This window comes from Balaenoptera musculus, chromosome 15 (assembly GCF_009873245.2).
Source record: "Balaenoptera musculus isolate JJ_BM4_2016_0621 chromosome 15, mBalMus1.pri.v3, whole genome shotgun sequence".
NCBI classification, from domain to species: domain Eukaryota; kingdom Metazoa; phylum Chordata; class Mammalia; order Artiodactyla; family Balaenopteridae; genus Balaenoptera; species Balaenoptera musculus.
In genome coordinates, this window is record NC_045799.1 from 58,634,023 (window position 1) to 58,656,091 (window position 22,069).

The following is a 22,069-nucleotide window of genomic DNA, read 5'->3' on the forward strand; positions in this document are numbered from 1 at the left end:
TAAAATGATCAGCATTTACTATTGCTCATAGTCTGTGGGTTGGCTGGGTGGTTCTTCTGGTCTGGGCAGGGCTCGGCTGATCTTGGCTGGTACACTCTTGCATCCATAGTCAGCTGGTGGGTCAGCTGGGGCTAGCTGGTCTTGAGTGGACTCAGCTAGGATGGTTCTTCTCTGCTCTGTGTGGCCTCTCATCATCCAGCAGACCAGCCTGGGCTTGTTCTCATGGTGGATGCAGAATCCCAAGAGAACAAGTAGAAGCCAAAAGGCATCTTGAGGCCCAGGCTAGGAAGCAGGACATACTTTCATCACCTTCATCACTGTCTGTTGGCTAAAGCAGCCCAGGTTCTAGGATAGAGACATAGACTTCTTTTTTTTTTTTTTTTTAATTAATTAATTAATTTATTTTTGGCTGCGTTGGGTCTTCGTTGCTGCGTGCAGGCTTTCTCTGGTTGCGGTGAGCGGGGGCTACTCTTCGTTGTGGTGTGCGGGCTTCTCATTGCGGTGGCTTCTCTTGTTGTGGAGAACAGGCTCTAGGCTCGTGGGCTTCAGTAGTTGTGACATGTGGGCTCAGTAGTTGCAGCACGCAGGCTCTAGAGCACAGGCTCAGTAGTTGTGGCGCACGGGCTTAGTTGCTCCGCGGCATGTGGGATCCTCCCGGACCAGGGCTCGAACCGTGTCCCCTGCATTGGCAGGCGGATTCTCAACCACTGCGCCACCAGGGAAGTCCCGACATAGATTTCTTAATGAGAGGAGCAGCAAAGTCATATTGTCAAGGGCATGGATACAGGGAGGGAGGGAAGACTGGGGCTTTATTTTAAAAGCTCAGTTTGACCCACTCTCCAACACTCATTCCATATCAGTTAAGGAAGTTCTAGTCCCTGGTCAGTGATCGCTTCAACAATGGGCAGGTAACCCAATTCTGGGCAATGAAACAGGAGGAAAGCCTGCTGGGGTTTTCTGGGAAAGGTTTCCTTGCTCCTAAGGGGGAGTCCTGGAGAGAGATGGCTTCTATTTTCCTTCTGGATGGGACGCCTGTATTTGCATCTGCCATCCAAGGACCAGCCTCAGGTGAAACCAAGGCCGAGATGCCAGAGCAGAGAAATGAAAGAACCTGGCTCTGCGGAGGCCTGGTGGGGCTTCTGAATCCACCAGTCCAGAAACCTACCCTACCTCTGGACTTCCTGCTGAACAACATATTACATTTCCAGCTTCTTTAAGCCACTTTACATCAGGCTTCCTGTTACTTGGACCAAAGGCATCCTCAATGATGCCCTGGGGACTCTTTTGGTCTCTGGGAACTTGCTCTGCCTGATGGGCCAGGTCAGAGCTGGAGGCTCTAGGCTTTTCCCTTTGATGATGCTGGACAGTCCCAAATGCAGCCCCCAAGCTTCTGCCTTGTGTTTTGCACAGGGACCACCACCTGCCCACTGCACCAAGGACCCTCAGCCGCAACGGCCGAACCAGTGGGCATCAGCTGGATTCAGAAGACCTGGGTTCTGGTGAGTTGGGCTCTGCCATTTTTCACTGTGCAGTCAGGCAAGTCTCCTAACCTCTCTGAGCCTTAGGTTGCTCTTCCAGAAAATGAAATGAAACCTACCTTTTGCATGGTTAATGCTTAATGATAGCATTTGAAAACATCTTAGAAGTTCTGTCGGGCAATGAAGATTTGCATCCTTATAGCTTTTTATAGTTTCCAGTTTGCTTCCTAGTACCTAAACAATAATAACAACAGTAATAATAACAACCAGCAATTATGGAGCGCCTACTATGTGCCAGGCACACTACTGAGTGCTTTACATACATGGCTCATTGAATCCTCCTAGCAGCTCCTGGGCTCAGAACCCTTCTATGCTCCCATCTCACTCTGAGTAAAAACCAAAACCCTTTCAAGAATCCACAAGTCCCTACCTGATCAGATACCACCCCCCACCTCTCTGACCTCATCTACTCTTCACCCCCTCACTCACGCTGTACCAGCTACACTTACCCCTTTCCTTGAACATGCTGCCTCAGGGCCTTTGCATCTGCTCTTGCTTCTGCCTAGAATGCTCTTTCCACATCCAAATGGGTAGCTGACTTACCTCTTTTAGTTTTCTGCTTCTCAGAGAGGCTTCCCTGACCATCCAAATAGACTAGCAACCCATCCCTGGCATCTCCTAGCCCCCACCTGCTTTATTTTACTCCAGGGCACTTATCTCCCTCTCACATACTCCTTAGTGTGCTTCATGGTTATGGTCTGTCTCTCCACCTGCTAGACTGTAAAGTCCTGGAGGGCAGGGAACTTGGTCTGTTTTTGTCACTGCTGAGAACCCAGAACCAGGGAGAATGCCTGGCACATAGTAGGTGCTCAATACATATTTGTTGAGTGAATGAACAAATGCATGCCCTAAGAGGTAAATGCCAGTGTTACTCTGATTTTCTAGCTGGGATACGTGAGCTCAGGGAAGAAAACGTGCTCTGGTCATACAACAGAAGGAGCCGTGGCAGGGCTCTAACTTGGAGCTGGCAGAACCCAGGCCTTGAACTTCAGGACTGGATTCACTCCCAGTACCTATCTCCGGTCACTCTCATCCTCATTCCTGTCTCTGCTCTTGAATCTGTCAGATGGAGCCTGATACAGGGCGGGACTCCAACAGTGCCGTTCCTGTTGGCACCTGTGCAAAATCTTGTGTGTCCTCTAATGGTGGCATGTGACAGGCAGAGCCATGGAGGCTTGGAGCAGAATCAGGAGTCACCAGGGGCCACCCAAGTGGACAAAGACATTTCTGAGCAGCAAACAGATGACAGGAGGAAGCCCCAAGGGGCTGGACCAGCTCTAGAGAGGACAGTGTCCCTCACAGCTCAGGGCTCAGAGTGGGGACTGTTCCGTGATCAATTCAGGCCCCAAACCTTCCCTGAGCCCTGGGTCTCAGCCCCTCTTGCTTGGGCCTAAGATCCCAGGGATTATTTGGACTTGGATAGAAGAGTGGGAGATGGAGACAAAATAAGATTCCTCAGACCCAACAGCTGCATGCAGGGTCCTTCAAGGGGTATTATTTTTATTTCATCTCAGCTCTGTTCTTATCCTTCTGGTGGAGAGTATCTCCCCATTTCACAGATGGGGAAACTGAGGCTCAAAGTGGTTAAGGAACCTTCCCTGGGTCACTTGGCTAGGAAGCAATAGATCTGGGTTGATGACAATGATGATAATAATGTGACTCCCAAAGCCAGGTCATAAAATGCATGTGGCTTCTATGTTACCCCCTCTTGGCTCACTTGCTCTGGGGGAAGCCAGCTTCCATGTTGTGAGGGCACTCAAGCAGCCCCACAGCGAGGCCTTTGCAGTGAGGAACTGAGGCCTCCTGCCTACAGCTGTGTGAGTGAGCCCCCATTGAAGCGGGTCCTCCAGCCCCAGCTGACACCTTGACTGCAACCTCATGGGAGACCCTGTGCCACAACCATCCAGCTGAATCTCTCCCTGATTCCTGACCCACAGAAACAGTGCAGTGTGAGATAAATATCTGTTCCTTTAAGCAGGTCTATGGGTTTTCCCTTTTTTGCTTTTCTTTCTTCGTTCGTTCGTTCCTTCCTTCCTTTCCTTCCTTCCTTCCTTCCTTCCCTTCCTTCCTTTCCTTCCTTCCTTCCTTCCTTCCTTCCTTCCTTCCTTCCTTCCTTCCTTTCCTTCCTTCCTTCCTTCCTCCTTCCTTCCTCCCTTCCCCCCTTCCTTTCCTCCCTTCCTTCCTTCCTTCCTTCCCTTCCTTCCTTCCTTCCTTCCTCCCTCCCTCCCTCTCTCTCTCTCTCTTTCTTTCGTTCTTTCTTTCTTTCTTTCTCTCTCTCTCCCTCTCTCTTTCTTTCTTTTCTGTATAACAAATTATCGCAAACTTAGTGGCTTCAAAAACCACAAATTTATTATCTCACAGTTTTCTCAGGTCAGAAGTTTGGCACAGCATGGTGCAGTTTGCTGCTCAGGGTCTTACGGGGCCAAAATCAAGGGGTCAGCTGGGGTTCCAGTTCCCATCTGGAGGCTCCAGGGAAAAAATTTGCTTCCAAGCTCATTCTTGATTTTTGGCAAAATTCAGTTCCTGTGGTTGTAGGTCTGAGGTCCCCGTTTCCTTGCTGAGTATCAGCCAAGGGCTGCTCTTAACTCTAGAGGTGACCCACATTTCATCCACACATGGCCCCTCCTCCTCCACTCCAGCAACACTGCATCACATCTTTCCTGTGCTTCAAATCTCTGACTTCCTCTTCTGGCACCAGCCAGAGAAAATGCTCCGATTTTGAAGGGCTTTTGTAAAACCAACCTTATGCTATAACCTAATCACAGGGGCAAAATCCATTATATACACGTCCTGGGGATTAGACAGGGTGGCGGGAAACGATGGGGACTATCTTAGAATTTTTCCTACCATAGCGCCAAGAGCTGGGGTGATTTGTACATGGATATAGAAAACTAATGCAGTTATTGATAAGCTTCTCCAATGTGGAAGCTCAAGTCCTTCAGTTTTAGAAAATTTTTTCCCTCCATTTTCTCTGTTCTCTCTTTAACACTTATGAGTCAGATATTGTATCTTGTAGGATGATACCCTCATTTCTTTATCTTTTATGTCGTATTTTCAATCTCTTTGTCTTTCTGGGAGATTTTCCAATCTCCTCTTGCAATGCTAATACTGAAGTTTTTCTTTCTGTTCTCACCTCTCTAGTTCTTTCTTGGTCACTGAATGTTCCTTTACGCAGCCTCTTGTTCTTGTTTTATAGATGCAACATCTCTTATTCCTATGGGGGCTTTTGTTGTCTTGATTTTTCCTCCTCCCTGCATTGGCCCTGTTTTCCAGGAGTTCTTCTCTTCGGCTGATTTTGATCTCTGTCTTTCATTGTACAAGCCTGCCTCCAGTGTCCAGTGATCCTCGGCTATGAGTTCATATTGAAGAGCAGGAAACTGAAAACAGATCATCAGAAGCTCCCTGCCTGTGGGCAGGGCATGTGGACAGGTGAGTCTTATCCAGGCGACTGGGCAGGATCCGGCTGTCACAGTAGAATCCCAGAGTCAGCATCTGAAGTGTCCTCTCCTAGGCATGTCAGTTTCTCCAAAAAGCATCCCCCAGTCTCCTGCCTGGGGGAAAGCAGGGCTGCCAGCTTCCAGGGACCATACAGGGGGATGGGGAAAAAGGGCGTCTCGCTGACTGGCACATGGCCTTTCCCTTTACCTCTCGTGTCAGGCCTGACCCCACCCTCAATTCAGCCTCCTGTCCTCAAGTTCAAGGCCTTCAGCACAGTTTTTATTTAGATGGTATGTTTATTAGTGGCTGATAGAGATTGGAGGGCTAACAGCCTCCCAAATTATCCCTTTGCACCTCCATGATGCCAGGTGTTGGGGTATAAAAATGAACCAGGGACTTCCCTGGTGGCGCAGTGGTTAAGACTCTGTGCTCCCAATTTAGGGGGCCCGGGTTCGATCCCTGGTCAGGGAACTAGATCCCACATGAATGCTGCAACTAAGAGTTCACACGCCACAACTAAGGAGCCCATGTGCCGCACCTAAGGAGCCAGCGAGCCACAATTAAGGAGCCTGCAAGCTGCAACTAAGGAGTCCACCTGCCACAACTAAGACCAAGTGCAACCAAATAAATAAATAAATATTTTTTAAAAAAATGAACCAGACATGCTCTGCCATCAGGGATGAGGACCTACTAATTTCCGAGCAGCTACTATGTGCCAGGCGCTGAATCTGGATCAGGGTTTTGTCCCTCAAAAACAGATGGAGCAGAATATCTGTTGGCTGGGAACAGTTGGCTATGTCTGGAGACATTTTTATTGTCACCACTGTGGAGTGGGTGTGGGTACTACCGGTGTCTAGTGGGTAGAGGCCAGAGATGCTGCTAAACACCTACAATACAAAGGACCATCCCCACAACAGAAAAGTCAGTAGCGCCGAGGTGGAGAGCCCTGCTCTGGAATGAAGAAAAACACGTTCCCTGGCTTCACGGGAAAGGAAAAAAGAATTTCTATCTCCTCAGCACCTACTACACGCTTTCACGAAACCCTTTGGCCCAGGGGTCATTTGCTTTCAGCCTGGGACAGGCGTGTGGAGGTGGGAGCCACGCATGCCTGCCTTCCTGCCCAACCCCTCCTCCCCTTCAGCCTCTGGGGAAGAGCACAGGGTGGCAGCAGCTGCCAGGGTGCGAGCTGGCCCAGACCTGTGGCCCTGCTTGACGTTGGTCCCCACCAAGCCATGTGACGAGACCAGGCCACAAGAAAGAGGTTTCAACAAGCATTATCGCTTCCTGGAACTCCGACTCCGCGACTTCCCCGAAGACCGGCTGTGCCTGGCGGGCGGGCTGTGCACGGAGGGGACCAGGCTGTTCCCTTCCTCCTCCGCTGCCCCCACAGCTGCCACTCTCTATCTCAGTCTGACTACCTGGAAATACTCCACCCCTCCGGGCCCAGCACCCCTACGGTTTGGCTGTCAGGTCAGCACCAGCCCCAGGAGTGGCGGGGCAGGGCTGGTCCAGAAGGTCCTTCCAATGGCCTCTGGGGTGCTTGGGCTCAGCTGGACCAGGTTGGGGCCCCGGATGTCCAGAAACCCACCCTCTCTCCTCTCTGCCCCTAACGGGGGCAGTTGACAACCAGGTTGGGCACAGATTTTCCTCGGTGTTACTGGTAGGAAAATGGACACAGATATTCTGCTCCATTTCATCTGCCCACCAGACTGGGGACACTTGGTAGGCAGACATACAATTTCTGTTTCTGTCTGGCTGGTTTGAGCCTTGGAAATCCAGAGGGGGCGGGGGGGAAGTCCCATACTGGCGGGGGAGAGGGGGACAGTCAGAAACTGAAGGTTCTTGGATGTCATTATCTCTGGGTGGCTGTGATGACTCTGGAATAAGTCACTTCCTCGAGTCCCCACTTCACAGAAACCCAGGCTGTAAATATAGACCTGGCCGCAACAGGGCGGGGGGTGGGGGCACGCGTCGCCAGAATGAGAGCGGGGGTGAAGAGGAGGAACCAAGGACAAAACCAGAGTCCTCCGAGCAGGCAGGCACCTCGGGCCCTGCCAGTGGGGTTCACTCAATCTGTAGAAATGAAGATGCTGTGAGGTTGAACCGTATTGCCAATACTCTTGCGTTTTTGACCTACAAAAGCAGCAATTTCATGTGATTCAGCTTAACAGGATCCACCGCAAGACTGTTTCAAGAATTAAACGAGATAGTGTGAAGTGCTTAGCACCATGCCTGTATGTAATTAGTGCTAAATCAAGAATAGCCCTTATGTCATATGGTAATACTTGATATCTCCTATCTAATGACATAACACCAATGATATTCCTGACGCTAAATGTTACCCATTCTCTCCCCAATCCTCTCCTTGTCAAATCCATGTTTATTGATCATGCAGCATGTGCCCAGGAGGGGTGTAAGCATTCTTCATTGTCACCGACGCTCGATGTCACCCCTGATTCCTGAGCATGTGCCCTGTGCAGGCATGAGGTGAGGGCTCAACATTTGTGTACACAGGTGCCTAAGCCAACACTGTCACTGTCACTACGTGTCACTTGTCATCCCAAGCACCCTTGCTGGGAAGGTCCTACTGCCAACTTGTGCACACTGCAGCTGGCTCACAGGTCGTCTTGAGCTTACATTCAACCGTGGTATTAGGGACAGAAGTCAACCAGTATTGGGGTGATTGCTTTTTCTAATCCCAGGGTAGGACTTTATATCAATGTCTTAAATGTCACCCTGGTGTCCACTCAATGTCTTAATGCAGGGCTCGTTTGGGATCCTGACTCTGTTGCCCAGGGGGTTCACGGTCTTTGCAATAAGCAGGTTGTCTGGATTCTCATGAAGGAAACTGGGAAGATGGAAGGAAGGATGTAGCTGCGGCCAGAGCTCTGTAGCACACCACTCAAGACCTCTTGGCCAGTTGGGGTGCGTGTGCACGTGTGTGTGTGTGTGTGTGTGTGTGTGTGTGTCTGTGTGTGGTTAACAATTTACAAAGTCAGAGACCCGACCAGGATGTTGATGCTTCTGTCTGGATTCAGACCTCACTGAGGTCCAATTTTGGTTTTACCACATATTAGCTGTGTGGCCTTTGGCAAGTCATTTCACTTCTCTGGGCCTCAGTCTCCTCATCTGAGAAATGGGGATGCTAACAGTCCTACCCTGCAGGGTGGTAAGAAGGACTAACTGAGACCATGTGCATGGCGCCCCCAGCGGTGTCCGGTGTGCGACAGGTACTCAGTACCAGCCTGAGTATGAGAATTAGCCAGAGGCACAAATCTTTTCTGCACCGGACGCATCCTGGAAAGTTTAGTAGCAGCATGGCTGAGGCAGGCATGAAGCAAGGCTGTCCCTCAGGGACACATCAGAGGGCTCCTCAGAGGACCAGCCTCCCTCCCCTCAGGACAGGGCGCCTAGAGCCCCTGCTGGTGTAGCCCTGTTGACCAGCAGCCCCTCCCCCTCCCCCCGCGCAGGGATTTGGGGACTCCCCTCCCTCCAACAAGAGTGACTTTCCCTCTCTGCACAGCAGTTTTTCCATCCCTGAAGAAGAAACAAAACCTCAGTGGACAGTTGAGAGCGTCCAATGAAATGTGCCTCACAAGGTCAACATGTGTCCCTTCCCGGCTCCCGCTGGACCTCGGCTTCCTTACTGATGAAACGGGTACCAACATCCTTACCTTCTCAACCAATGACCTGGAAGGCTGCTCACGAAATGCTCAGTGGAAAAAGTGGGTTACCATATGAGTCATAAAGAATGGTGTCTTTTTTTTAAAAAAAAGAAAAAATATATGTATCTGTGGAAATCAAGAAAATATAGAATGTATTTCATACTAACATTATTGGTAGATGCTTTTACAAATTTAAAATAAATGTGGAGATTCAAACATAATGTGGGGGCTTCCCTGGTGGCGCAGTGGTTAAGAATCCACCTGCCAACGCAGGGGACACGGCGTTCGAGCCCTGGTTCGGGAAGATCCCACATGCTGCGGAGCAACTAAGCCCGTGCGCCACAACTACTGAGCCTGCGCTCTAGAGCCCACAAGCCACAAATACTGAGCCCGCGTGCCACAACTACTGAAGCCCGTGTGCCTAGAGCCCGTGCTCCGCAACAAGAGAAGCCGCCGCAATGAGAAGCCCACACACTGCAACGAAGAGTAGCCCCCGCTTGCCGCAACTAGAGAAAGCCCGCACACAGCAACGAAGACCCAACGCAGCGAAAAATAAATAAATAAAATAAATAAATTTATAAAACAAAAAAAACATAATGTGAACTGATGCGGGATGTTGATAGTGGTGGGGGGAGGCCGGGGGGGGACAGTAAGGATATGGAAACTCTGTGCTTTCCACTCAATTTTGATGTGAATCTAAAACTGTTCTAAAAATAAAGTCTGTTTTTTAAAAAAAGGGAAGGAAAATTTTTTTAATGTGGAATTTTTTTTTCCAGCACAAATAGAAGTTATTAAGAGCAACCATGAATCAGGAGGTGTGAAAATGTCTGCATTCCAGCTTTCTTTGAGGGCAGATATCAGCGAGAGAGGGGAGCATTGTGGGCCCCAGCTCCTGGCAAAACTAGTCTCGCTTCTTTCAGTCGGAGAGTTGTTTGGCCTCTTCTTAGGATGAGTGGCTCCATTTCACCTGCTTACCCTTCGTTCTAGCCAAACCTGACCCCTTGCTGCTCTTCAAACTCTGATTACCTTTGGGTTGCAAATGGCAGAAACATAACTCAGACAAACATAAGCAAAAAAGGAAACGTGTGTAACAGGTAAGTCCAGAGGTGGATTTCAGGCATGGCTGGATGTAGGGGCTCCCACAATGCATCAAGGCTCTGTCTTGTGCTCCTTCTCTTCCACTCTTTTGACCCAGTGGGCACAATGGCTGCCAGCAGGCCTCAGTTTAGAGGAACGAGTTCCTGTTCCAGCAAAAAAGTCCCAGGAGCGTCTCTGACTGGTCAAGCTTAGGTCACGTGCCTTCCCTGAACTGGGGCATGGGGAACTCTGGCCGAGTCTGGTCCACATCCACCTGTGGCCAGAGCACTGTGACCGACAGCCCCTTCAGGACCTTACAGAATGATGTGGGGCAGTTCGCTGAGAGCAAAGCTCTAGCTCACAACACACCCTGTGTGGATGCTGCTCTCCAGCCACTGAGCCTTTGTACTTGCTTCCCCCTCCACCTCTTCCCAATGTGGGGAAAGAGACTGTCAGGTCAGGTCTGTGTTCTGTGAGGGCCCAGATGCCTCATGTAGAGGAAGGAGGGGGCACTTTGGAATTCCACAAACCTGGATGTGAATCCCTGCTCTGCCCCAGCAGGCTGTGTGACCTAGGCAAGTCACTTTACCTCTCTGAGCCTTATTTTTTCTCCTAACCATGTCTCTCTACAGAGTGGTGCTGAGGATTTAAGTGAGGTGCGCAGGAGTCCAGGGCCTGGGGCAGAGGGCATGCTCCAGTGAGACAGCCATGGTAAGGATCTGGGATACTACTTGGGACTCAGTTAAGAGAGGCTAGGCACATGGGCTGCGTTCGGATCTCCACTCTAGACGTGAGGTCTTGGGCAAATAAATCACCACACTTCTCTGAGCCTTAGTTTCTTCGCCTGCAAAAGCCAGAGAAACATGCCTACTTCAGTGGCAGTTATACGGATTATGGGAGATAACATAGGTCACTTTGCATATGCTGTTCCCTCTGCCTGAGATGCCCTTCCCCACCTTGGCTGCCCAGGTGAATTGGAGCCTCACCTGACTCCGCATCTCCCCCCCTCCTCCCCATGAGTCTTAAGCTAATTAGCTATTCTTTTCTTGGTGCCCCCCCACCAACCCTCCAGCCATCTGGAGCCTGGATCAGGTGATACGGAGACCCTATGTAAGTCCTTTTTCTCCTAACTCTCTGAATGGCTCAGATTCATCTGTTCCCTTGTACCCGGCACACATGAAGCATGAATAAACATTTGTGGGATGAATGCATGACTCCCAAGCTTTCTGGAGTGGTCCCCCCAACTCCAGCACAGGCCTTTGGTCCCATCTCTTCTGGGAGCATGGCACCCACCAGGGGAGGGGGCCCTTGGGTGAGGGAGGAAGTCCAGGCTGCAGCTGGTAGCCCAGGCAGCTGATTTCTAAGAAACCACTGAGGGACACGAAGGCTGGGCAAAGCTCAGGATGGCTTTTACTTTCAGTTTTCTGGGGCTGGAGCGGAGTAGGTGCCCAAGGTTCTTGGTTGGGAGGGGAGGGTGTTGCAGGCAAGGCTTTGTCAAATGTCAAGGACACAGCCACCACTTCAGGACATGGACCAGGCCTGGAGCCCAGAGAGGTCCTGCCCGGCCCCATCCACAGCCATGAGGGTAGGAGCAGGGGCCGCTGGGGGTAACAGCCTGCCACCCGGCCCGGCCGCCAATGCTTCCTCTTTATTCACTTGCCCTTTATTTTGTACATGATTTGGATTATTTATTCCTTCACCCACTCATTCACTTATTATTCATTCATGCACTCATTCATTTACTCACCCATCCATCCACAAGTCCTTTCTCTCATTCCTAGGCCCTCTCTCTATTTTCTCTTTCCTTCCTATTTTCCCTTCTTATCTTTCCTCTTCTCTCCCCTCCTCTCCTCTCCCCACTCCCCACCTCCCCATCTCTGCCTCTTGCTCCCTCTCTCTGCCTGTCTCCATCTCTTTCTCTGACTCACTTGCCCTTTTTTTCCTGGGGGAGGAGATGGCTGAGCTGGGCTTTGAAAGTTGAGTAGGAGTTTGCCAAGTGACGAGCAAGCATGAGAAACATTAAAGACTTTCCCTGGGTTGCTCAAAAGGCCAAAGGAATGATGAGAAATTGGGGATGATGCAAGCAGATGAGGAATGTGAAGGGAACGGTGAGGGACTAGACATGTACGGTGGGACCAGGCAGTGAAGGCCCTCAGATCCCATGGGAAAGTGGTCATATTTTAGTATCTAGCAGTTGGGAGCCGCTAGAATGCTCTGGGGTCATCTAGCTTGGTTCAAATACTGCTTCTACTACTTTTATCAGCTGTGACATCATAGACAAGGAACTCAACCTCTCCTGGGCTAGGTTGCCTTGTCTGTGAAATGAGACAATAATGGTACCTCTTTAGAAAGGGCTAGATAAAAGGGAGCCAACAGCAATACTCATTTGCAGTGGGAGTGAAGGGGTGTATGTGACCAGGGGTGTGAGGTGATCAAATTGGTAATTTAGATGATCACACCCAACTGCCTCTAGTGCCTGCAAAGGGGCCTGAGCCCACATCTCTGGTCCTCAGTTTCCCCATCTCCAATCCAGTGAAGGGGAGGCCACTTTAAGGCTCAAGCCTGCATTCCTTGCCCCACTCCCACGCCCTGCCCACTTGGCTGGGGGAGCCCGCCAGGACCCCTCCTGCCTGGACCTGAGGTAGTTTCACTTTGACCCACCTTCCAGAAACGGTGGCCCTTCCTGTCACCAGGTTAGTACAGAGGGGACTTGGCAAAAGATCAGATAAACAGCACAGAAGAGCCCCAGGCTGGCCACACTGGGCTTTCATTTTCAGTGTCCCAAGCTGGAGACGGGGTTGGGGGGGGCAGGGCCCCCGATATAGGGCCCACCCTGCCCTGCCAACATCATGTCTCTTATTGAATACATACTGTGTGCTTAAAATTACTTCCTTTTAATCCCCCGTACCCTGTGAGATCCAGATGCTTACCCCATTTCACAGGTGAGGAAACTGAGGCTCAGAGTCAGTGCCCACGACACACAGCTGGCAGCCACGTTGGGCAGTGTTTCCAGGTATGGGATGGGTGCCCTGAAGGGTCCCTGGATGATGGTTTTTGGTGGGACCCAGGGACATTTTGATAAAGGATTGAGCTGCCGTGAAACAGAGATTTCATATTTTCCCCTTAAGACAAGGAGACAGTCTCATATGGCTGCTACTATGTGTTAAACACCTTTCTGACACTTGACACGTGCCTCCCTGTCTCTCTCTCTCTCCCTGCCTCCCTCCCTCTCAACCAAACACAAAGCAGACCTTCTCTCAGAGCAGAGCAAGACACCAATCTCTAGCTGGAACTTACTAACATTGTTTGAATTTCACTGCATTTTTTTAAGGGTTACCTCTTTGTGGCAGGTGATTCTGGCTTTCCATGTATAGTAATTCTATGTTTCCCTTTGAATAAAACTTACTTAAGGAAACCAAGTAACTTGATTTGGAGAATATAATTGAATAACATCACAGCTGGAACTTGAATAGAACTGGCAAAAATCATAAAAGTGTATCTCCAGCATCTGACGGTTTGGAAACCTCAGTTTAAAGCTTAAAATGAGGGAATGGCTGTAAAATTGGGCTGCCTGTGTTGGAACCCTCTAGGTTCTGCCACCTAGCTGCTGTGTGACCCTGGGCACTTTATTTAACCTCTCTGTGCCTCAGTTTCCTCATCAGCAAAATGAGTATAATAACCATAATAGTACCTGTTTCATATGGTTCTTGTGAGGGTTAAATGAGATACAATGCATGAATTATCAATACATAGACCAATGCCTACTGTCTAGTGAGCATTTGACATGGATGAGCTGGTAGCCACTGCTGTTCGTAGCAAATGGCAAGTTGGGAGTGAAACCAGGTCTGTCTGGCTTCATGGCTGTGCTGATTCAAATACATCTGTGCAGCCCGTGTGATGCAAGATAGTAATAATTATTACAGTTCCTATATTTCGGTGGTGATCCATTTTATTTCCACTTATAGTAAATCATTTGATCCTCATGACCCTTCTCAAGCAAGGCAGAGAGGCAGAGTGGGTCTAATTGAGTCTAATTCTTGTTTTATAGATAAGGCCACCACTACAGTCACACTGTTAACAGTCAGGACTCAAACCCAGGGCCTGGGTCCCAGCTCTTTCTGCCCCTCTGTGCTGTCTCCCACAGTGAAATGTTGGTGGGGAGGGGCCCTCCAAGGTGGACTTACCCAGGCCTTGCCCCCTCCTCTCCATTCCTGCCTCTGGATACCCCTCCCGCTGCACCAGGTGTGAGAGGTACGGAAGGGAGTATGTCATCACACAGGCCCCTGCAGGTCCCCAGGTGGGGCCAGCCCTGAACATCACCTTCCCGGCTCTGTCCTTGCCCGTCCTCATTTGCATTCATGCCCCCCCCCCCACCAGCTACCAGGGCTGCCCCAGAGCCACTCCCCCAGGGTCCCTTCTGATCAAGCAGCCCTGGCCATTCTCCTAGGCTGAATTCTGATGCAGCCTTGCAGGTAAGTTACCAGCCCACTGTCTCGCCTGGCTTCCCAGCCTGTGCTGGGGGAAAAGGGCAGGCGAGTGAGGTGCTCTGAGCCCCAGCTGGTTCTATGGCTCTGAACAACTTCCAGGGTGGTCCTAAGTGTCAGAAGCACATTAACGCATGAACGCTTGAGCACTGTAGTGGGTAAGATGATGACCTTGGGCATCAAGCGCCTGGAGTCGAACTCTGGCTTTGCCATTTACGCATTAGGGGGGCAATTCCTTCACCTTTCTGAGCCCATCTCCTATGATGCAACCTAGGTGAAGTATGAGCACCCATTAGGTGCTCAGTAATGGGCATTATTTTAAAATAGCAGCAATGCAACAATCAAGAAGCAGAGAGGCCAGTCCCAATTATTGGATACCTATCACGTGTTAAGCACCTTACAGGCACCCTCTTACTTAATTTCGTCCATCGGGTGGGTACAGTGACTAATCTCATTTCCAGGTGAGGAAAATGGGGTTCGGGATCTAAGGGCTGTGTGAGTTGGGGCAGCAGGGTTCCGTGCGGACTGGGATGCGGTGGAAGCGCTTTTTGGTTTCTTAAGACTAGAGGGGGCGGGGAGGGCCCGCTATTACGCCCTTGACCCGACCGTCCTCTCTGGGCGGGTGGCGGGGTGGGGGTTGGGGGGCGTGGGGTCTTCCAAGTGGGCAGAACGCACAGGGCGGCGTTAGGACCACGCGGAGGCCAGAGGGGCCAGGTATCCCGCGGCGGCTCGGAGAGGCCTTGGGGAGCCGAGCGCGGCCGAACAGAGCCGAGCATTGCCGAGGCCCGCCGCCGACAGATAACGAGTTCGCGTCCGGTGGGATCCGGGGCAGCAGCAGGGGAGGGCGGCGTGGTGACGTCATCAGCACGCGGCACGTGGCGGCCTGGGAGCTCCGGACCCGTGCGGAGCCCTTGGGCTACGGCACTTGTACCTGTATGAGCCCTTCACCTTGAAACTGCTGGAGGCGCGGGAACAGCATGTGCAAAGGCCCGGTGGCCGGAGGGAGTGAGGTGAGTGCTGAGGCCAGACGCGCGGGCAGGGATACCCTGCCGCCTCATGGGTCCTCGTGGGAGGTGGGCCTTCTGAGCGCGGCGGGGAGCCACTGGAGATGGGGCTTGGAGATGCCCGACCTCACATGGAGTGTGTGGTTTTGGGGCGGGTGGGAGGGAGGGTAGGCGGTTGTACTGGGGCCAAACAACCCGTGTAGATCGTGGAACCTGTTTCCCCTGTGGGCTGTCTGAGGGCCAGGACCAGGTGGGAGGGGCAGTTGAGCGCCCACCTTGGGCACTGTTGTCCCGCTGTGAATTTGCTTTATTGAAGACTGCACTCCTCTCTGTAAGGGACCTTGAGACCCCCTAGAATCAGGCCAGGCCCATGTTATTCCCTAGAAGCCTCGCCCTGGGGAGTCTCTGGATGATGGGAGTAGACACCAGGTGAGGGGGATGCAAAGCAAGCCTCCAGGTGGCCGCACCCACCCTGTGTCAGGCCCAATCCACCTCCTTTCAGGTCCTGTGTGTCCTTCCCCAAAGTTGAGGCCAGCTCCGCCCTGCATAGGTGAGCACTGCTCCAAGAAGCCCCTCACTGGAGTCTGGGGGTCTATGCCCTGGGGCTTTGTTCAGACCTAGGCTTGGGGTCTGATAATAAATGGGGTTTCTGACTGATGCCAGCCCCAGGGCTGGCCACACCAGGCCTGGCCCATACTTGGTCTCAGCATTGGACCAGGTAGGTCCTGTGGCTGTCCCTGCCTCTTTGTGGCCTGATTGGCTTAAGCTGAGGTGTTGAGGGGTCTGACCAAGAATGACACCCCCCACCCCAATCCCCAAATACACACATAACAAGGCAAGAAGCCTAAGACCTTCTCCCCAAGCCCCCCTGCCTTGGTGCACCTCTACCTAGGAGTCAGAGGACCTGGTCCCAGCACAGATGAGATCAGGTCATGCCCAGGCTCCCCATCACACTTCACATACACAGTCCTCACTAGTGGCTCCGCCCACTGTCCGCCCATTCCACCTCATGTCCTGCCGCTGGCCTTCACTCCATCATCTCCCCTCCAGCTCAGCCAGCGACTGGAACGGGCTGAACTTGCTCCCAGCTGACGGCCTTTGCACTTGCTGTTCCCTCTGCCCAGAATGCCTGCCTCCCAGGCTGGCGCTGACCTGTCATTCCAGGCACAATTTCAGTGTCACCTTAGAGGAGCCTTCCTGACCTTCTTTCTAAAATAGCCCCACCCACTGTCCAACCACCTTGTCGAGTTTCCATCTGAGTACTGTCACTCCTTGGTTTGTTCTCGTGCCTTTAGTTTCATATTTAGTTACTGTCTGAGGCCCTGAATGTGAACTCCACGAGAGCAGGGACTGGACTCCCTCAATTTTGTCCATTCCTGTATCCTTTGGGCTTAGAGTAATGCCTGGAACATAGCTGGTGCTCAGTGAATCTTTGTTATATGAACCTCATTATCATTTATTGGATACCACATCATTCAGAGACATACTGCCAGGCTCTGGGCTAAATGCCTTATGTGCATCACCTCAGGAAGAGGCTCAGCTCTCCACTTCCTGACTGGGGGACAGTAACAGTTCCACTCATAAAGTTGGGAGGATCAGGCAGGCTGAGGTGAGGCCTGGGAATATGCATCTTCACAGGGTTCCTCCCTCTTGCCTCCTCCACTCTTGAGGAAACCAATTGCCTTGAGAGTGGGGTGGACCTGGTGCAAGTCTTGGTTATCACTGTTGAGCTGTGTGACCCTGAGTAAGTGACTATACTTCTCTGAGCCCCCGTTTCCTCATCTCTAAAATGGGGAGCAGCGTCCCCAGCTCTGGAATGGCTTTGATGCAGGTCAGAGGTTGTTCCCACACCCGCACGCAGTCCCCACCGTTCTAAAGAGCTGCCCCTTTTCCATCCTGTTTGCCCTCCACTGCCCAGCTCAGCCGCTCCTGGGCCCCCAGCCCAGTTCCACACACACACCAACCCTCCTCTCACTTTTTATTCTTGTAAATTGACGTCAGCACTGCTGAATCATGAAGCTGAGGTTTGAGAGAACCTGCACCACGGGGAAGCCACACAGCCTGCGCTGCCCCCCTCCCCGCCCTCCTGCTCTGCAGTGTGTCTGCACTGGTGTATGCCGGAGATCTGTCACTCAGGGCCTGGAGTGCAGCTCCTGGGGGGCTTCTAGTTCACTTTAGGTCACAGTATGTGTGTTAATATAGCTTTTTTTTTTTTTTTGGCTGCATTGGGTCTTCGTTGCTGCACGCGGGCTTTCTCTAGTTGCAGCGAGCGGGGGCTACTCTTCGTTGCAGTGCGCGGGCTTCTTATTGTGGTGGCTTCTCTTGTTGGGGAGCATGGGCTCTAGGCGCACGGGCTTCAGTAGTTGTGGCATGCAGGCTCAGTAGTTGTGGCTTGCGGGCTCTAGAGTGCAGGCTCAGTAGTTGTGGTGCATGGGCTTAGTTGCTCTGTGGCATGTGGAGTCTTCCTGGACCAGGGCTTGAACCCATGTCCCCTGCATTGGCAGGCAGATTCTTAACCACTGCACCACCAGGGAAGTCCGGTATAGCTTTTTTAAAAATGACTCACAAAGAGAAGGGGCCAGCTCTGGGAAGTGTGATTAGAGGAGCTTTAGTCTTAGCTGTTTTGCTAAGGGGAATGGGTTTGTGTATGAGTTTGTATAATGAAGATGTGATATTTAAGCTTTTTTTGAAAGGAGGAAAAAACCCTGGAAATATTGTAAACTAACTGCGATTCGTCCCTCTTTAGATGAGGACCTGTTTCCTCATCTGCAAAATGGGCATGTTAATAGTACCTAAATCCTAAGGCTCGGGTGAAGGTTGAATGCTTAACATAGGTAACTAGGTGCTCGGAATGGTACCTGCCCAGTGACGCTATATATAAATGTTAGCAGCTGCTACTGTTATTATTATTGCAACCATTAGGCCCTTGTGGGAGGCTGTGTTGCCTAGTGGTACCCAGCCTCTGAAGCAGTACTAAGTTTGAAAATCTGGCTCCACCACTTGCTGTATGCCCTACTTTGCCTCTCTGAGCCTCAGTTTTCCCATCTGTAAAATGGGGGAGAGGTTGCTAACTCACAGGCTGGTTGTGCGGCTTAAACAAGGTAGCACAGGGCCCAGCATACAGTAAGCGCTCATAAGTGTTTGCCGTACGCGCAAGCACTGCTTTCTTGGGTTTCTCTCGGCACTGCCCAAGCTGGGTAGGAGACAGGAAAGTCAGAACAAGGACAGGAGTTGGTCCACACAGTAGAGAACAAAGGTCAGGGAGATGGTTCAAAGAAGAAAAAGCAGTGATTCCTTGGAGGCACACAGACATCACCTCCTTTCCTCCCACCCCACTTCATTAAAGGATGAAATTGCCAAAGCTCTCTGAGATACAAAATCTCTCCTGGTCATTCTTAACCTTGAGGTCTGGAACCTATTTAATCCCTAAGACAAGCCTGGGCCGCTCCAGCTCTCCAACTATGAAGTTAATTTTATGCTGCACTTTCAAGTCTGAAAGGTATTATTAAATATTAGGACACTCCGACACTCCATTATAAGCATGTCCAAGGCTGCAGAGGGCCATTCTGACCTCTAAAAATGTGTCTGTAAAGCCGTTTAACCCTAAACCTGAAAATGACTCGATTCACTGGGTGCAGCAACACAGCCGTGAGTGGCCAGCAGACTGGCCACAGATACAAGGCGTAGCCATAAAACCCGTTTCCTGGGCACTCTCTGGTGATGCTGGCCGGCCCAAGCTCCAGAAAACATCACCGCCTCCGTCCCCTTTGCATCACTGCCTACTGCTGAGGGTTACAGCAAAGCACCTCTTCCAGCAAGCCCATTTTAGAGGTAGTCGCTGAGGCCCCGAGAGGTAAAGGGAATTGCCCAAAGCTGCCAACAGGGCCCTTCTGACACCACAGACCACAGAGCATCTTTCTGGCTCCAAGTTGTGTGTTCACCAAAAAGTACACAAGACAGAACAGGGCGGGAAGAAGGAAGTTCAGACCCAACCCTGTATCCCCATCCCATATAAAATATGCCTTCCTATATGCTGAGTTTCAGAATGTGCCACGCCTCCTTCCAAAAACTCAACAAGCCCCCACCCCCACCCTCTTCCTGGAAAAAGTTGTGGTTATAGAATGAAAGAAGTTTCCTCTCTGTCATCCATTCAAACAGATTTCTGGGAGGACAGCCAAAAAAGGCCCCAGTATCTTCTCTGACATAAGAATGGCCACAGGCAAATTTACCCCGCCTCAGTTTTCTCTTCTGTAAAATGGGGATAAGAGCCTTGCTTCATAGGGTTGTCTTTATAGATTAAGTAAATTTAAGCATGTAAAGCACAGAACAGGGCCTGGCACACATTAAGTGCTCAAACATGAGCTGCCATTTTACACACAATACCAAAACTAGACCAACGGTTCGTCTACCCCTGAGAGCTGAGGGTGGAGCCATGCAGGGTTCCCAGCCACAGAACACGGGCCATACACCCTCTTCGGCCACACGGGTCAGTCTTAGGAACCTGGACCCACTCAGAACCATGGAGAACCTTTGCCCAAAGCACACGCTCTAGAAACCTTTTTTCTTAAAAAAAAAAAAACTTTCATAATAAAGTTTATTACCTAAACTGGTGGTAAAAAATATAAAATAGGATTCTGCACAGCAGAAAAATAAAGCCAGAGACCCTCCCCCAACCCCTGGTTTGTGCAAAGATACTGGGTATATGTAAACATGAAGAGGTAGGAGGTACGAGTTCAGGTCCTGGCCCCAGATACAATTAAGTTAAGCTGCTACGACAACCAGGGGGACCCAGAGGGAGCACCGGGAGGGGGCACCCCCACAAGAGGTGGGGAGGGGTCTGCGGCCTTGTCTCCAACCCAGGGCAGAAGGCGCCTCGCCCCCTACACCCTCTCCCTCCAACCCAGGCGGGGAGGGCACCCACGTGGTTCCAGGGAAATAATAATAATAGAAAATAATAAGGCGCCCCAGTTAATGCTGCGTGCGCGGCCGGTCAGATCTGGAAGGGGAAGGAGCTCAAGTAGTCCCGGAGGACGGGGTTGAGGGGGATGCGCGCCAGGTTCTCGCGGCCCACGGTGGCCACAATGCGCTGGCGGCACAGCTCCTGAAGCGGCCGCACACGGCGCTGGCGCAGCGGGGCCCCCAGCATGCGGGGCGGCGCCGCCACGTAGTGCTCCAGCAGCTCGAAGAGGCAGTCGAAGCTCTCGCGGCTGCCGTCCAGGTGGAAGCGGCCGGCCTGGAAGTGCACGCGGATGCTCGTGGGGCCCGAGGCCATCTTCACGCTGAGGGCGAAAAAGCAGTTCCGCTGGCGGCTGTCGCGCACCAAAAAGGTGCCCACGGGCTCGGCGCGCAGCCGCTCGTGCGCCCCGTGCACGCTCAGGGGTCCCCAGTAGAAGCCGCAGGCGTCCAGGAGCGCGCTGGCCCGGGTGATGCGCCGGTACTCGGCGTGCGAGCGGAACGTGCGGAAGTGCGTGTCGCCCGGGGTCGGAGCCGGGGCAGCCGGGCAGGGCCGCGGGCGCGCCGGGGCAGCGGGCGAGGAGGAGGAAGAAGAGGAGGAGGAGGAGGAAGGCTCTGGCCGCCGTCGGGGCTCTGCTGCCGTGGAGATTGCATTGTCGGCTGCCACCTGGTTGTGTGCTACCATCCTACACGCGGGGCCGGCCGGAGGGGTGGGCCATAGCGTCCGGGGGTGCGCTGATGAGGGAGACAGGCTGTGAGCAGGGAGTCTGGGTGGGGCTGGGCAGGTGAGGGCCCGCGAGGCAACTTGGGAGGGGTGGGGCCCTGGGGTGAGCCGCTCCTAAAGGGCCGAGGGCTCAAGACCAAGTCCGCGCGGCCCTTTGAGCCTCAGTGGGCTCATCTAGAAAATGGGCTTCCCCGCTCGCGGAGCACTTCAAGGCGGGTGGGAGCTCGGTGGAGCGGAGTGCAGCCCCCGAGTCGCTCCGAGTTTGGGTACAAGAAGGGGGCGTGGAGAGGTGCCGGGGAGAAGCCTGCCCCGATTCCGGCCAACCGGCCCTCGGCTCACCGCCCCGCGACCGCCGCCTCCTGGCCAGGCCGGGAATTGGCGCCTTGTCCGGGCGAATTGGGGAAAGGCAGGAGAAAAGCTGCGCTGCGGGAACCCCACGCGCGGGGTCCGCCAGGGTGGGGCCAGAGGGGGCCAGGAGCGTGGCGGCCGCGACCCCACCACGCAGCCCCCGAGGCCGCCCAGACACCCGGCTGTCCTGTGCTTTCCTCCCCTCTCCCTCCCGCTTCCTAGCCCAGTGCCCCGCTCACCTGGCGGCGGGGCGCGGGGCGCCGCAAGCGGGGCGGCTAGGGTCTCCGGGGCTGCTCTCGCGCATGCTCCAGGGCCAGGAGCCGTGCAGCTGCCACGGCCGCAGCTCTGTCTGCTGCGCGCCCGCCCCTGCACCAGTCTTTTAAACTGGCTTGGGGGCGTGGTCGGTCGAAGGCTCCTCCCCCTACAGACCCCACCCCCTTACAGGCCCGCCCTTCCGCGCCACTTTCGGTTTCTTTTTCTGCGCGCCGCGGAGGCCAGGCCGGCTCGACCTTTTCCACGAATCAGGGAGCCCTACCCGGGGAAGCCCCCCGCCCTGACCTAGCCTCGCATCTGTCCTAGGACGCCCCCCCACCCCGTCAAGGTCTCTAGCACCACCTCTCAACCTCCTGGGCACTTCTCAGACGCCCCCTTCGGAACTGGCGGCCCTACTTTGCCCCCACGTACCTTCGGTCGCAGATTTGTGCAGGCAAGCCCTTTAGGGTACTCTGGACTAACCGTGACACACCCCTCTTCCCCTCCAGGTGTCTCAGCACCCATCTCTGGTAGAGCTGTGTCCTCTACTCCGGAGCCAGACACCTCCACCCGACCCTGGGGTCCA

The 22,069-nt window shown here is 52.8% G+C and overlaps 1 protein-coding gene across 1 annotated transcript; it reads right to left on the minus strand.

Moving 5' to 3' along the window:
- Nucleotides 1-19,797: 19,797 nt before the first annotated feature.
- Nucleotides 19,798-21,593, minus strand: SOCS1 (suppressor of cytokine signaling 1). Its single transcript, XM_036826004.1, has 2 exons — nt 21,471-21,593; nt 19,798-20,894 (listed from the first exon to the last, which is right to left on the minus strand). Exon 2 carries the CDS (start codon nt 20,842-20,844, stop codon nt 20,197-20,199), a length of 648 nt encoding a protein of 215 aa, XP_036681899.1. The 5' UTR covers nt 20,845-20,894; nt 21,471-21,593; the 3' UTR covers nt 19,798-20,196.
- Nucleotides 21,594-22,069: the final 476 nt, after the last annotated feature.

What these genes read in the sequence shown, in the direction of transcription:
- SOCS1 (XM_036826004.1), bottom strand. Translation starts at nt 20,844, where the DNA reads ATGGTAGCACACAACCAGGTGGCAGCCGACAATGCAATCTCCACGGCA.